General features: G+C 46.7%; 1 protein-coding gene across 4 annotated transcripts in view; it reads right to left on the reverse strand.

The window, feature by feature from the left end:
• Positions 1–3,956: 3,956 nt before the first annotated feature.
• Gas8 (growth arrest specific 8) overlaps positions 3,957–16,615 on the reverse strand; it is a 27,087-nt gene continuing 14,428 nt past the window's right edge. For 3 of the 4 annotated variants that reach the window (XM_029567849.1, XM_029567847.1, XM_029567848.1), the window contains 4 exons: positions 15,913–15,999; positions 13,970–14,179; positions 10,467–10,532; positions 3,962–4,233 (listed from right to left, as the gene is read on the reverse strand). In XM_029567849.1, the coding sequence (XP_029423709.1) occupies positions 4,084–4,233; positions 10,467–10,532; positions 13,970–14,179; positions 15,913–15,999 (513 nt within the window). In that variant the 3' untranslated portion in view covers positions 3,962–4,083. Of the gene's footprint in view, positions 4,234–10,466; positions 10,533–13,969; positions 14,180–15,912; positions 16,000–16,615 lie in introns of all 4 variants that reach the window. The other variant, XM_008842130.1, reaches the window with a different exon arrangement.

Genomic DNA, 16,615 nt, shown 5'->3' on the forward strand with positions numbered 1-16,615 from the left:
ACCCTAACCCTAACCCTAACCCTAACCCAGGGTTAGGGCAGACCATGCTCTTAACTGCTGAGCCATCTCCCCAGCCCTTTGTTTTTTACTCAAAAAAAAAAAAAAACTGTATCAGTGTCTTGTGCATGCTAGGTAAGCACTATGCCACCAAGCCACTTCCCAAGCTTACTCCATGCTATTTACATGCTATTTTTAGCACTAGATGTAGGAGACTGTATTTCATCTTAAACACACAAATGGACCTCATTCCTGATAAATGGCTACAGATCTTGTTTGTGTGTGGCCAATTCACGTATTTAATTGATCTCCAGTGGAGCCCGACTGGTTGTTGCTGGTCTCTGGCACTCATGGGCATTTGCTACAACAGGAGTGAGCATCCCTTGGGGCCATTTTCTTGAACAAGCCATGCCAAATATGTTTATACCTCAAATAGATGCTCCCTACGTACCAAGACCTTTTGACTGAACATTCCCAGTCTTTGATAAAGGGAACTCCTCCTAGCCAACAAAGGTCTGATTTCTAACCTACAAATAACCCATGTTCACTGTCCAATCCAATAATTAAAAATGCAACTTCGCCAAGAGGAGAAAAAAACTTCCAATACACCAGAGCAAGACTCCCAGTAGCCAATGTTACTAGTGTGCATGCACATCCCTGCTCTTCTAATCACGGTGGGACACTAAGGTCCAACTGGTCAGAACAATGTGGGGGTTTTCTGGTAGCGTCTGAGCAAAACTGAGGTCTTTAGAATCCTGGAACAGAGATTCAGCCCATGCAGACACTCCACGCAGTTTAAAACAGACCACCACACAAAGGAGGTTAGGTAGGAATTGATCTAGAAAGCCAAGCAGAACATACTGTTTCAAAACAAATAGGGGCTGGGGAGATGGCTGAGTGGGCTAAAGTGTTTACTATGCAAGCATAAAGTCCTGAGTTTAATCCCCAGCACCCAGATAAAAAGCTAGGCATAGCAGCACACACCTGTAACCCAGCACTGGGGGGGGGGTGGCAAAGACAAATGAATCCCTAGGACTTACTGGCTGACCAGTCTGTTCAAAACAGTAAGCACTAAGTTCAAAGACCCTGTCTCAAAGTATGATGTTGAGACTAACAACCTGCACACATACCCATAAACATACACACACACACAAACACACACACACACACACACACACACACACATGAAAACACAGCTTATAAAATTTTGTTTTGTAAAAAAAAATGTAAGGAAAGCTGGAGAGATGGCTCAGCAGTTAAGAGCACTTGGCTGCTTTTGCAGAAGACCCAGGTTCAAATCCCAGCACCCACATGGCAGCTAACAACCATCCACAACTTCAGTTCCAGGGATCAAATGCCTTCTTCTGTCCTCCACAGGTACTGTATGACATGGGTGCACTTATATACATGCAAGTATAACACTCACACATATAAAAATAAAAAGCTGAGTGTGGTGGTACACACCTTTAATCCCAGCACTTGGGAGGCAAAGGTAGGCAGATCTCTGTGGCCAGCCTAGTCTACATAGTGTCAGGCCAGCTGGGGCTGCAGGGAGACCCTGTCTCAAAGATTTTTTAAAAATTAAATACACTTTTTGTTTGTAGGGCTGGTGTTGCATAGGACTGTCCTCTGACAGGCAGACCATGGACAGATGCCATCTTCCCAAGCTTTGGTTGCACCTGCTTGGATAGGATCATCACAGCTAAGCTGTTGACTGTTACTCTCAGCAAGAGAGGGGCAGGGAAAGTCAGCCACACCTCCCAACCAACCAGTCAGCACCAACCAGATGCACCAAGGGGGAGGGAAAAGGGCATATAAACTGAGGAAGCTGTGGGGAGGGTCTCTCCCTGTTTTGTGCAGCTGCAGGGAAGTCATAATACATGCCGGGATAGAGACTTTCCAGTGCAGCCTTAGGAAGGGAAAACCCTTACTTCTCTAAGTAAACCCTCATCCATTGCTCTATAAGCCAAATAAACTTACTGGCTTCCCAGACTGAAGTTTAGTGAAATTGAATTTTGGTTTGTCATAGGGACCAAGGGAGGAGGGGGCCGGATGTTGTTTGTGCCTCCCAGAAGGAATTTTAGCTACAACTGGACAGATGGCTGCATGGTTAAAAGTACTGACTGCTCTTCCAGAGGACCTGGGCTTGGTTCTCAGCAACCACACAGCTGCTCAGAACCATCTATAACTTCAATTCTAGGGTATCTGATGCCCTTTTCTGGCCTTGGTAAGCACTGCACACATGGTTCACATACATACATGCAGGTAAATACTCATGAATAAAAATCAATAAATCAAAAAAAAAATATTTGCAGTCAAGAGTGAAAGTACAGACCTCTATTCTCAGCACTCAAGGCTGAATCAGGATTATCACAGCTAGGGTTTTGCTAAGTAGCCCAGGGCAGCCTCTATCTCAAAAACAAAAAAGTTTGTAAATAGAGAAAAATCTAGAAAAATGAAAATTTTAAAGTGATTATTTCCCATAGGGTACACTGAAGACCTCTTCCCTTTTGCTTCTCTATACTGATTTCCTAAATTGGCCGTGAGGTGGTATTTTTAGAAACTGTCCAACCACCTCTGCTCACCTTGGCCAGGTATGGAGGCAGTCCCAGGAGGGATCTGTATCCCTGTCCTCTCCCCAGCTACACATACCTGAACAGCCACTGCCACGGGCTCCTATGGTGGCTTCAATGAAAGGCGCCCCCCTCCCACCATAGGTTCATGTATTTGACCACTTGGTGCCACCTGGTGGCAGTTTGGGAAGGTTGTGGAACCTTTAGGAAGTGGAGCCTTGCTGGAGGAAGTACATCACCTGGGACGGGCTTTGAGATTTTATAGCCTGGCCCCACTTCCAATTCTCTGTTTCCTATGTGCAGATGAAATGAGAGCTCTCTGCTTCCTGACCTGCCTCCTATTCTTGCTGCCATGTCATAAAGGACTGTATTCCCATCTTGGACTGTAGGAAAAACACACCCTTTCCTCCTCTAAGTTGCTTTTGGTCATGGTATTTTATCACAGCAACAGAAAAGTAACTAATACAGCTCCTAATGCCAGTTCCAGATAAAGCCAGGTACCTACAAGCTAACACCAAGGCTTACTGAAAGGAAAGAGTGCAGGATGGCCTCTACCATAAACAGAGGTGAGGACTGCAGGTAGGTTAAGGTACAATCCCTAACCAATGTGACCTCTTAGGGCAGTAGCAGATGGCTGAGCTGACAGATGTTTGGGAATCTGAGATACGGTTATACTTCATGATGGCATAACCTGTTTGAGCTGCTCCCAGCTCAGGCTCTGCAGGAGGCCAGTCAGGAGGTACTCATCACCCTCTGTCTACAAGTTCTCATCTGAACAGACTCCAACTCACAGGGTGGCCTTACCTTGTTTCTCCTCCTTCACTGGGTACTGCCATCATCTAGGAGATTCATGAACTCCAGATTCCATGAAATTGTCCAAGGAGGCCTTGATCTTCAGAAAAGATGTCATTGTTTCCACTGGGCCCCAGCTAACCCAGGCCCAGGGAAGGGTTGATAAATTCTCCCAGAGAGCACTGGGACCAAGCAGCTCCTGTACTGAGGTCATTCACCTCTTCCAGTGCCTTCTCTGCCTCCCTCAGGTTTTCACCATCACAAAGATTCAGATGCTGCTGCTGCGCCTGTGGTCCTATACCATCTACCAGGGAGGTTGTGCAGAGCCTGGCCCAAGTGAGGTGGTCTGCCGGCACCTCTCTCTGGCTGAGCTGCCCATCCAACTCAACAGCATGGGCTTCATGCTCATCAAAGGACACCCTTTTGCTGGAGAGGTTAGGGTCTAGAGGGGCCCTTGGAGAAGGGGCTATAAAGGTCAATGGTGGGATTCTGAGGAGCAAATGTGGCACAGACTGGTCAGTACCCAGGAAGCAGGCAGGCAGAGAGACTTGGTAGAAGCCCTGAGGGCATTTCTTCCCCACAGAAACAGAACACAAAGGAAACATGGAAAAAACTTCATTGCTGATGATACAAAACAAAAACCTACTGTCCTTGGTATAGAAAGGGGTGTCAGTTGAAGAGTGAAGCAGGTCAGCTCTGAGGTGCAGTACCCAGAAGGTAGCTACGTCGGGGCACCCACAAGTCCTGCAGGGCCCTGGCCCAGTGCCTGTCCAATCACAGCTGTCTCCAGGGGCTTGAACCCCACATTATCCAAGGGGATCCCAAACGCCAACAACTTCGCCTCATATGTGCGCAACAGGTCATTGTGGGCCTGCAGAGACAGAGTAGTGTCAGGGAGAGGAGGAGTCCACTGGGTCTGGGCACTGTGGCCAACATGCCATGGCCCATCTAGAGATAGATGTCATCCTACGTAGATGCAGAGTGGGAGGGCTGGACCCAGCAGGGTGGTACAAAGGAATAAAATAAACATTTGGCAGTGGTTTGTTGTATGCCAGACTAGTGCCGACATTTTTATGCCCATCAACTTAGGTAATTCACAACAGGGAGACTCAGGAGAACTATAAGCTTAGTGGATTCCTGGCCCCTTACCAAGCACTTCCCAATGAGGAAGTGACTCTAAATATATATCAGTGGCAGAGGCTGTGTGAGGCTACACGTGGAGGGGCCTAGACCTGGAAAATAGAACTGGTGGGCAAACCAGCATCTTCCAGGCATCCCTCTATAAAAATGTTAATTTTGTTTTTGGTATTTGATTTTTTTTGTTTGTTTGTTTGAGACTAGATCTCACTTTATAGGCCAGGCTGGCTAGAACTTGCTGTGTCACCCACAATGGCCTAGAATTCAAGACCTTCCTGATTTAGTTACCTGAGTGTTGAGATTATAAGTATACACCAACACACCTGAAAAAAAATTTTTTTTTGTTTTGTGCTTTGTTTTTGAGACAGGGTCTCACTATGTAGCCTTGGCTGCCTCTTAAGTCCTGCAATTAAAGGCATGTGCCACCAATGCCTCAAAAGTCATGTGTCCTAGTTTGTTTCTCCATTGCTGTGACAAAACATTCATGTCAATTACAATCCACTTCTCTACAACTGGTCACGTGGCCTAAGTTGATATTTGTAACTACCTTCCTCTACTAACCATTCTGTATTTCCTCCACCATCAGCAAGCATCTCTGCAGGTCTTGGTTCTTTCCCTAGAGGAGTGACCCATACTTTCATCCCTGAAGGGTCTGGGCCATTTGTTGTCCTGTCTGGGTTGTGTTGGTACAGTTTCCCATTCCCTAAGGAATCTCCTGCCTTCCAGATATAACCTTCATTACCTCCATTGTGGAAAACCAGTCCAATTTCCCCCTGGTAGTCTGGGTCAATCACCCCTCCTAATACTGTTATTCCTTTCTTAGCCTGTTGACTTAAGAGCATCAGAAGCCCAAAGTGTTCACCAGGGGGAAGTCTTAGCTCCAGTTCAAAGGAATGCTTGTTGTGTCTCCTGACAGAAGCACTCCCTCCTCTGGAACCAAAATTTCTAAGCCAGCAGAGCGCAAAGTTGAGGGTAAAGGAAGCAAAACTTTTCCTAGTGGGTCACCAGGGGTGATAGTGAGTGGAATCATTCCCACTTCCACCCCTTGATTCCTGGACCTGTGAATCCTGGCTATAGGAGAAACCGTACCATATATTGGATGCTGATTCAAAGCATGAACTGCCTTCTGAAGGACCCTGCCCAAGACCTCCAGGCTACTGCCACTTAATTGTCACTGTAACTGTGTCTTTAAGAGGCCATTCCATCATTCTATCAAGCCAGCTGCTTCAGGATGGTGGGGAACATGGTAAAACCAGTGGAGTCCATGACCATGGGCCTACTGTCACACTTCTTTGCCTGTGAAGTGAGTTCCCTATTCAGAAGCAATGCTGTGCAGAATACCATGACAGTGGATAAGGCATTCTGTAAGTCCCTGGATGGTAGTTTTGGCAGAAGCATTACATGCAGGAAAGGCAAATCCATAACCAGAATAAGTGTCTATTCTTGTAAGGACAAAGTACTGTCCCCTCCAAGATGGAAGTGGTTCAGTGTAGTCAACCTGCCACCAGGTTGCTGGCTGGTTACCACAGGGAATAGTGCCATGACAGGGGGTTCAGTGTTGGTCTCTGCTATTGGCAGATCTGGCACTCAGCAGCAGCTGTAGCCATGTCAGCTTTTGTGAGTGGGAGCCCATGCTGTTGAGCCCATGGCCACTCCATCTCTGCCTCCATGGCCACTTTGTCCATGGGCCCATTGAGCAATGACAGGGCTAGCTGAAGAAAGAGACTGACTATCCACAGAACAGGTTATCAGATCTACTTGATTAGTGAACTCATCTTCTGCTGAAGCCACCTTTTGATGAGCATTTACATAAGACACAAGTTATGTTCACATCCTTTGCCCATTTGGAGAGATCTATCCACATACTTCCTCCCCAAATGTCTTTCTCGCCAATTTTCCAGTCATGTTCCTTCCAAGTCCCTGACCATCCAGCCAAACCATTGGCTACAGCCCATGAATCAGCATATAAATGCACTTTTGGCCATTTCTCCTTCAAAGCAAAATGCACAACCATGTGCACGGCCTGAAGTTCTGCCCACTGTGAAGACTTTCCTTCACCAGTGTCCTTCAGGGTTGTTCCAGAAATTGGCTGTAATGCTGCAGCTGTCCACTTCTGAGTGGTGCCTGCACAGCGTGTAGAACCATCTGTAAACCAAGTCCTAGTCTTCTCTTCCTCAGTCAACTGATCGTAGGGCACACCCCATGAAGCCATAGGTGCATGCTTGAGAACAGGAGGCATTGTAACAGGAGTAGGAACCATAGGCATTTGGGCAACTTCTTCATGTAACTTGCTTATGCCCTCCAGGCCTGCTCGGGCCTGATCACATATATACACTTCCATTTGATAATGGATTGTTGCTGTGCACGTCCTACTTTATGGCTTAGGGGGTCAGATAACACCCAACTCATGTTGGGCAGCTCCCTAAGGCCCAATAGCAGGCTAAGAGCTGTCTCTCAAAGGGAGAATAGTTGTCTGAAGATGAAAGCAAAGCCTTACTCCAAAATCCCAATGGCCTCTGCTGTGATTCCTCTATGGGGGCCTGTCAGAGACTCCAAAGAGCATCTTTATCTGCCACTGATACCTCAAGCACCATCAGGTCTGCTGGATCATATGGCCCAAGAGGCAGAGCAGCTTGCACAGCAGCCTGGACCTGTGGAAGGGCCCTTTCCTGTTCCAGGCCCCACTCAAACATAGCTGCCTTCTGAGTCACTTGATATAGGGGTCGCAGTAACACACCCAGATGAGGAATGTCCTGCCTCCAGAATCCAAACAGGGCCACTAAGCGTTGTGCTTCTTTCTTGGTGGAGGGAGGGGCCAAGTGCAACGACTTATTCTTCAGCTTAGAATGAATGTCTCTGCATGCTCCACACCATTAAACTCCTAGAAATTTCACTGAGGCAGAAGGCCTTGAATTTTTGTTGGATTTATTTCCCTCATCCTCTCATGCGTATATGCTTTACCAACAAGTCCAGACTGTTTGCTACTTCCTGTTCACTGGATCCAATCAGCATAACATCATCAATATAGTGGACCAGTGTGTTATTTTGTGGACGAGTCAGGCGATCAAGATCCCTTGAAACCAAGTTATGGCACAAGGCTGGAGAGTTAATATATCCTTGAAGCAAGGCAGTAAAGGTATACTGTTGGCCTTGAAAGCTGAAAGCAAATTGCTTCTGGTGGTCCTTATGAACCGGTATCGAGAAGAAAGCATTTGCCAAATCAATAGCTGCATACCAGGTACCAGGAGATGTATTAATCTGCTCGGGTAAGGAAACCACATCTGGTATAGCAGCTTCAATTGGAGTCACTACTTGATTAAGTTTTTGATAGTCAACTGTCATTCTCCATGACCCATCTATCTTCTGCACAGGTTAAACAGGAGAGTTAAAGGGAGATGTGGTGGGAATCACCACCCCTGCATCTTTCAAATCCTTGATGGTAGCACTAATTTCTGCAATCCTTCAAGGATGCGATACTGTTTTTGGTTCACTATTTTCCCTGGCAGAGCCAATTCCAGTGGTTTCCATTTGGCCTTTCCAACCACAATAGCCCTCACTCCACAGGTCAGGGAATCAATGTGGGGATTCTGCCAATTCCTAAGTATATCTATCCCAATTATACGTCCTGGTACTGGGGAAATAACCACAGGATGAGTTTGGGGACCCACTGGACCCACTGTCAGTTGGACTTCAGCCAAAACTCCATTTATCACCTGACCTCCATACAAGCCCCTACTTTAACTGGAGGGCCACAATGCTTTTTAGGGTCTCCCGGAATCAGTGCCAACTAAGAACCAGTATCCAATAGGCCTCGGAAAGTCTCATTATTTCCTTTTCCCCAGTGTACAGTTACTCTAGTAAAAGGCTGCAGGTCCCTCTGGGGAAGAATGGGGGAAAGGTAAACAGCATAACTCTTTGGTACTGGGACAAGGTCCTTCCTCAAGGGCACCTGGCCTTCCCTTCATTCAAGGGGTTCTGGGTCTGTAAACTGTCTCAAATTGGTTGAGTGAGCAGGATTCTCTATTGCTATGATCCAATACTGACTTCCTGTCATTTGTCCTAGAGCTTTTCAGCTTACACGGTTCAAATAAAAACTTAATAGTCTTCTTATGTATTTGGTCCCTGGGAACACCATGATAGATTAGCCAGTACCACAGGTCCATTCGGGTCATGCCATTATAGGTATTGTTTTGCCTTGGCCACCTATTGCGATAAGTACGCTCACCTTGTCTTTGGTAATTCAATACTGCCACCTGACCACTACTCCGAGGTCCTGTTACATCTATTATACCTAGATTTTTTTTTTATTCTATGTATATGTGCTGATATGTGGGTATATGCACATGGGTGTAGGTATCTGCAAGAAGCCAAAAGAGGGTGTTGGATCCCCTAGAGCTGGACTTAAGAGGTGGTTGTGAGCTGACCAACAGTGATGCTAAGAACCAAGCTTTAGTCCTCTGCAAGAGCTGCAAGTCTTCAAGTGCTCTTAACTACTGAGACATCGCTCCAGGCCCCCAAATGCATTTTTCTTTCTTTCTTTCTTTTTTTTTTTTTTTTTCGTTTTTTTGAGACAGGATCTCACTATGTAGCTCTGGCTGGCCTGCAGCTTGATATGTAGACCAAACTAAATTCTGACTCACAGAGAACTACCTGCCTCTGCCTCCTGAGTGCCAGGATTAAAGATTTAATTCATGTATCACCATACTTAGCCCAAAACGCACATTTTTAAAAGGGAAAATTCAACTGAGTAGTTGTAAAGATTTGATGACTTGTTTTCTTCAATTGTTTGAGACAGCCTAGGCTATCCTTGAATTCATGTTCCTCCTGCTTCAGCCTCCCAAGTGCTGGGAATACGACTGTTAATTAATTGATATGATAATGTTTGGAGTCTGGCTTGATCCACAGCAAATGATCACAGGGTTCATTATCCTCACTACGGTTCAGAAAAGAACCAGTGTTTGGAATCAAGAGCAAAAGGTAAAACAGGGATGGGCTCCAGAGAGAACCTAGAGGCTGGGCACTGGTTTTCGCTTCTTAGGCTCAGACACCCAAATCAGATAAAAAGACAAGGATATCCCTACCCCCCAAGAACTGTACACACAGCAGATGGCCCTAATTTTGCTCAGTGTCATCTGAGAGAAAAGTATGATGGGGAGAGCTAGAGTCTGGTCTCTAGTTTATAAAGGGCTGAGAAGCCAGGGGCAGTTTGGCCAGCATGGAGCCTGGGAACCAGTAACAGGCACTGTCTACCTGTGTCCAGGATTTAAAATACAGAAAGATAAATCAAATAGGATGACAAGAATGTCTGGATATGGCCCTAAACAAGAGAACAGGGATGCAATGCCCATCCTACAAAATGTGACTTGAGAGGCAGCTGCTCTTGGAAAATTCCTGACCAGACAGTGGGTTAAGTGCATACAGAGTGGCCACTTAGGGACACCTGGGTGCAGAACCCAGACCTCTCTCAGGTGCATGGGACAGAGTCTGTTAATACACACATTCATCATGTAAGGTGTGGAGCTTCATTAGATTCACAAAGGGGACAGAAAAACTGAGGAGCCTAACTATCCCACGCTGAAGGAAGTAGGCATTAATTTGTAGTTGGAGAGGCCTCTCCAACTTCCCTAGAGGCCAAGTGAGCAAAGTAAGGTGAAAGCAAGACAGGCAGACTGGAACATGGCAGGCAGCAGAGCCTTAAATGTGCACTGGGCAGGCCTATAAGCCACACCAGAACAGGGTCACTCTCGGGTCCTGGGGTTGTATCTGCACATCACATGGGAATTACCATACCTGCCTCCAGAATGAAATATACAGGAGAAATGGGTGAGGTCCTGAGAGGCCCTTCATTTATAATGTTCAAAGCTAAAGCTGGATACAAGGGCACAGCCAAAACAGAGAAGACCTGTGTGAAGGAAGGTGGGGCCTGAGGGGGAAGGTGGGGCCCTGGGAGTAGAAAGACAGCCATACCTTGCAGACCCGGGCCAGCTCATACTGCAAGTCCTTGATGGTGGTATTCTTTGATTCCAGAACATCCTAAGAAGAGAGAGGGAGGTACTTTGACATTTGTCCTCTGGCAGAGGCAAATAGGGTAGACAGTGGTCTAGGGGTTCCCTCAGGGTCTGAGCGGCCCATGGAAGAGCAGTCTGGCTCAACCTCAACCCATGTATGCATCCATAGAAATTTGTCAGCAGGAAAGATCTCAAAAGGATAAGCAAGAATGGACAGCAAGAGCCCTTGTACTGCCTGCACACCCATGATGCTCAGAGCGCCAAGATGAGGCAGGTGTGTGTGTGTGTGTGTGTGTGTGTGTGTGTATGTGAGAGAGAGAGAGGGGGAGAGAGAGGGAGAGAGGGAGAGAGAGGGAGAGAGAGGGAGAGAGGGAGAGAGAGAGAGAGAGAGAGAGAAGAGAGAGAGGCACAGGCACATGTACTGGTGCATGCACCCATGCATGTGTGTATGTAGGCCAAGGTTGACATTGGGTATCATGCTCTACTGCTCTCAATCTAATTTTTTTCTTAAGATTTTACTTTTATTTTATGTGTATGAGTGTTCTACCTGCATGTATCTAAGTGTACCATGTGTTTTCCTGATGCCCACAGAGGCCAGAAGAGGGCATCAGATCCCCTGGAACTGGAGTTGAGTAGGTGTTGGCCACCATGCGAGTGCTAGGAATTGAACCCAGGTCCTCTGAAAGAGTAGTAAGTATTCTCAAACACTGAGCCTTTTTAAAGAAAAAAAAAATGTATAACTTTAAAATTTTTATAGTCTTGGCCAGATGTCACAGGCCTGGGTCTGTAGGGAACCACCTGGAATGAGCCCCACATGCCATGAGCTAGGGCTCCAACCTGAGGGGAGCTATAGGCATCCTACTAAGAACCAGACCTGGCCTGGTCTAGAGTCATCTGCACTGTCAACTGGCCAAAGCCCAGAGAAGCCCCTCAAACCCTTCCCAAACCAAAAAGCACTGTGGGGGAGAGAGCATAAGAACACAATTGAGGGGCTGGAGAGATGGGTCAGCAGTTAAGAACACTGACTGTTCTTGCAGAAGACCTGGGTTTGAATCCCAGCACCTACATGGCAGCTAACAACTGTCCGTAACTCCAGTTCCACGGGATCCGAGAGCCTCTTCTGTTTTCCGCAGGCACTGCATGACACAGGTACACTTACCCACATGCAGGCAATATACGCATACACACAAAATAAAAATAATATTTTTTAAAAAATCATTAAAAAAAAAAAAGAACAACAACAACAACATAATCGAGCCGGGCATGGTCGTGCATGCCTTTAATTCCAGCACTCAGGAGGCAGAAGCAGGCAGATCTGTGAGTTCGAGGCTAGCCTGGTCTACATAATGAGTACCAGGCCAGTTGGGGCTACAGAGAGACCCTGTCTCAAAAATACCAAAAATACCAAAAACAAAAAAAGAATATGATCTATTTGTCACTTCCATGAGAAGTTCTTAAAGGAGAGGCAAGGCTGCCCCACATTTAGAACCAAATGCACCCTAACTATAATGTCTACAACTGAGTCTTAACACTCACACCTGTTACTTCATAGCACGTAGTGGTGCCTAACTCTGAGAGCTAGCTGCTCCTTTCCCAGGGAGGCAGGTCCCTCCTCCACTTTCCAATTGCAAGATCTCATTCCTCACATGCCTACACTCCACTTGTCCTGCCCTGGGACAGGGCAATGAGCAGATAGAAATGAGCCTCAGTACCCCACTGCTGCCAAGTCCAACAAGGCCCCTCCTTGGATAGTGGTACCAACTAAGTCCTGAAACTAGTCTACCAGGAAACCCAGGTCCCTCAAGTACCACCACCCACTGGACCAGGACCCACTACTCCCCTGTGAATGAACATCTAGTCTATTTGTCAAATAGACTAGATGTTCATCTTAGACCCTCCTGGACATTCTTCAATCAGGTAAGTCCTCTCAAGTAAGCCTCTTGACAACTCTTGGACTTTCTACTCCTCTAACCCTGCACCAGTCCTCCCTGCTCCATCAGAATGTGCTCTTTCTGATCCAACTTTTATACCCAGAACCTTCTGTTTCCTGTTGTCACTAAACTCATGAATGCAACTGTCACGCCTTTGCAATCACTCTTAGCCTGCATCCCCCAACACTTTGGTGCTCCCCAGGGTGGCTCAACAAAAGGCTCCCTGCAATGCACCTTAATGATGCATGCCTCAGATAAGGATGGTAGACAGGCAGTAGAGCAAAAAGAAATGAAATGCTTCAAATAGACTTTACACAAAGTAAACCCTTTGAGCTTAAAGTTTATAGTGAGAAACTGGCATTTAAGTTCAGCTAACTTGTATGTTTAACATATATTGGCAGCTACATGTCTGTCTCTCTGCTATAAGCACAGCACAAGCAGCAGAGCAGCCAGGTACCCTCCTACCCTAAAGGATCTTCCCTGAGATGAAATGGACTCCCCTCACTGGGCCTGTTGTGGTTTCAGGTGCAGCTGTCCACATCCCAGAAGCAGCAGCATGTTTGAGAGTACAGCAATCATGCCTCTTTCCAAGGGACCCTAGGTAAGAGACACCAGGACTACTAGGGATTATCCACATTCTGGCCTCTACCAGTAACATCAGACAGTTGATATGCATGTCAGTCAGAGGTTCCCTCATCTTGTGCTACCCAAACCTCCTGTTCTCCATCCCCCAGCAAAGTAGAGGGGGCAGAAAGACCTGGCCCACTGTGAAGCTTAACAAGCAATTAACAGGTGAGCTGTAAGGTTCTATCACATGCTGCAGTCTCCTGATTTTTCAGATGACAGAGTCCCTTCTGTCCCCAGCTGGCTCATGGGGGATGAGGTTACATCTGCTTTATTTACCACTATCCCTACCCAAACCCAGGATAGTCCTAGCAGAATAATGCCACATGAATGACTGGTGTTCTGGTCTCCATTCCAAACTTACTCCCCAGAACCCCAAAACAGCAAGGGCTAGGTTAGTTCCCCTTGGCCCTAAAGTCCAACCTTCCTCATTGTCACTCTCAATGTCCTACAACTGTATCCTGAGGGATTCACAGAGGCAGGGCCATCCCCTGTCTCAAGTAACAGAGGAACCTAGATCAACAGAATCCCAGGATTGCTTTCTCTCCCAAGTAGTCTCTAGGTTCTGTTCAGTGATCAAAGCCTGGCACATTGTGAGCCCTGCAAAACTGGAACAGCAGAGGCTCAGAAGATAAGGGATAGAGTTAGGGACTGGGACGGCCCAAGAGAGATGGCAAAACCAGAAAAAGAAAATGCCAGTACATACACGCCTGCAGTTCATACCCTGTTCTCAGCTGCAGAAACCATGGCGGCTCCTGTCCTACAGTTAACTAAAGTGTCTCTGTACCATGTGAGAATGCAAAACACAGGACTAAGTGTCCCACCACAGGAAACAAGGCCACATGCTATGGCTGTGGCAGGAGTGTGGGCACCAGCAGGCCCTTCTTAGAAAGCCATCAGGGCCTACCTCAAGCTTGCGGGACACAAGCGTTAGTGCTGCAGGATCCAGGTTGGAGGCTGCCAACACCTCATTGAACTGCACCTCCCTCTTCTCCATGGCAGTATTCAGTGCCTGCAGCTTTCGCTCCAACACCAAGTTCTTGAAGCCTGTCTTTTGCTGAACCTCCTGAATGGCTGCAGTGAACTTCTTGTAGAGCTCATCCCTCTCCTGCTGCACCTGGAGGTGATGAGGATAGAAAGGGCAATAAGGCCTCTCACCTGGGTATATCTCACTGGGGAAAAGTCACTTCCCACCCAGCCATAAGTATGTCACTTCTGTAGAAGGGTCACTTTCACTACTGTCCATGGCACATGGGCCTGTGCTGTCTATACTGCCTGCATCCTACCCTCTGTGCACAGTAGGCAGTTGTGAATACAGCAGAAGGCAAGAAGGGAAAGTTAGTATTATTGTGCTCCTCTCAGAAAGCAGAAAGTTGTCTTAGCAAGAGTTGGAGCAGCCACACTCCAAAAGCCACTCGACATGTGGGTCAGGGCCAGCCTTGCCCAGGTTAGGTCCATGGGTCCATATGGGTAAGACATATCTCCAATCACTCCAAGTGAGAGCTAAGGCAAATCCAAAGCAAGTTTGAAGCAACTGACTGTCAACTAGTAAGAAATCCCCTTCCATCTCCTACTCTTCTACCTATTAACTTGCACTGTAAAACATCAAGGCTCTCAACTTAAAAAGCATTTATGAGAATTCCTGTGAGTGGTAGAGATACATGATCCTCCTCTGTCCCTTGCTGATGCCCCTTCCTGCTCCAGCATTTTCAAAGGTCTGGCCAAGGTCAACCCTGCACCTCAGAGCCTCAAGGCTTTTACACATGGTCTGAGAATGTCATCTGTGAACCATGATCTCTAGAGAATTCCAATAATGGGATTGTCCTTATCTTCCCCAGAGCAGGTTCCTCTGGAACAGTCCATCTGGAAGTCAGATCTAGAGTCACTTTCAAGAACATTGAGGATCACACAGAATGTGACTTTCTCTAAGCTCTGCCACTGTCCCTCTGTACAGGACAACCTAAAGGCAGGGCCTAAGGGGTTGCCAGTGAATCCCACTATGTTAGACAGGGCCCCGTTCTCCTCCCTCTGGGTTTGAAGCCAGCATTAATGAGGAGGAAGAACAGAGATGGGCCTTCTCAACAAACTGTAGAGGCCCAAGGCACCAACACTACAAGTCTGCTGAACATGGAGTTAGTAGATCTGTGGGAGTCTGTAATGTGAAACCACGTACATTTTACCTTGGGTGCTGCTCAAGGGTACACTGCTGCATGAAAAGTCACAGTGTAGCATAGTCATATTTCCTTCCAAACAGTAGTATTTTCATATGTGTAGGGAACAGGACAAAGTCACACCAAATGGCCTCTGGGAATTGAGGTTAAAGGGTGTTGTTTTTTTATCATAGTCATCATTTTTTTTTTCCTTTTTGAGACAGGTTCTCCTCACATAGCCCAGGCTGACCTCAAACTATATAGATGGGATTATAGGTATGCACCACACCTGGTTTATTGCATGGCTTCTTTATGAGTAGGCAAAAGGCTAATACTCAAAACATATACACACAGATGAAATTTCAGGGGCCAAGCCTACTCCACATGTTGGAAGGCCAGCTTTTGAAGAGACAGAAGGACCACTCCCCATCAGGGAGCCTGGTCCTCATGACACTCGGCTTTTATAAAACACATCACAGGTTTTTACCTTATAAAAGTTGCGTGCATACATGCCTATAGTCCCAGTTTCTTGGGAGACTAAAGTAGGAGGATGCTTGAGCCTAGGAGTTCAAGACCAGGCCGAGCAAAAAGTGAGACCCTATCTCCAAACAAACAAAACAAATGTGCAAAATGAGCAACAGGAAGAAGAACCTTCAGTTGCCAAACCCAGAGACCAGCCAAGGCATCCACATCTGCTCACCTTGATGAACCTCTGCTCCAGCACCTCATGTTCCCACTGCAGGTCTTTCAGCTCCTTCTCAGTAACCTTCAAACGTGCCTTTGTACTCTGGAGAGAAATTGGGGTTTATAGATCAGAAAGTACTTAGAATTCACAGGCATTCAAATACCACAGGCTCCTAACAGCAAGGCCAGAAAAATTTCAGGCTAGGAACAACTGGCTGGAAAACTCTAGCAGCTGGGCCCCACACAAACTGAGTACAATGTATGAAAAACTAGGATCTGGTGTACAACAGAACCTGCCTACTTTACAGTCTCAAAAGAATCAAAGGAGGGACTGGAAAGACAGCTCAGGTGTTAAGAGCACTGACTGCTCTTGCAGAGGATCCAGGTTCAATTCCCAGCTAACAACCATCTGAAACTCCAGTTCCAGGGGATCTGACACCTTCTTCTGACCTCTGTGGGCCTTGCACGACAGGTATACTTACATACATGCAGGCAATATACTTTTTTTTTTTAACTATGGGGTTTTTTAAAAAATATTTTATTATTTTTATTTTATGTGTATGCATGTATTGCCTGCATGTTATGTGAGTGCACCCATGTCATGCAATGCCGTGGAGGTCAGAAGAGGGCTTCAGATTTCCCTGGAACTAGAGTTAAGGACGGTTCGTAGCTGCTATGTGGGTGCTGGGAATTGAACCCAAGTCCTCTGCAAGAGCAGT

This window comes from Nannospalax galili, unplaced genomic scaffold, assembly GCF_000622305.1.
Source record: "Nannospalax galili isolate Female #2095 unplaced genomic scaffold, S.galili_v1.0 scaffold2660, whole genome shotgun sequence".
Taxonomy (NCBI): domain Eukaryota; kingdom Metazoa; phylum Chordata; class Mammalia; order Rodentia; family Spalacidae; genus Nannospalax; species Nannospalax galili.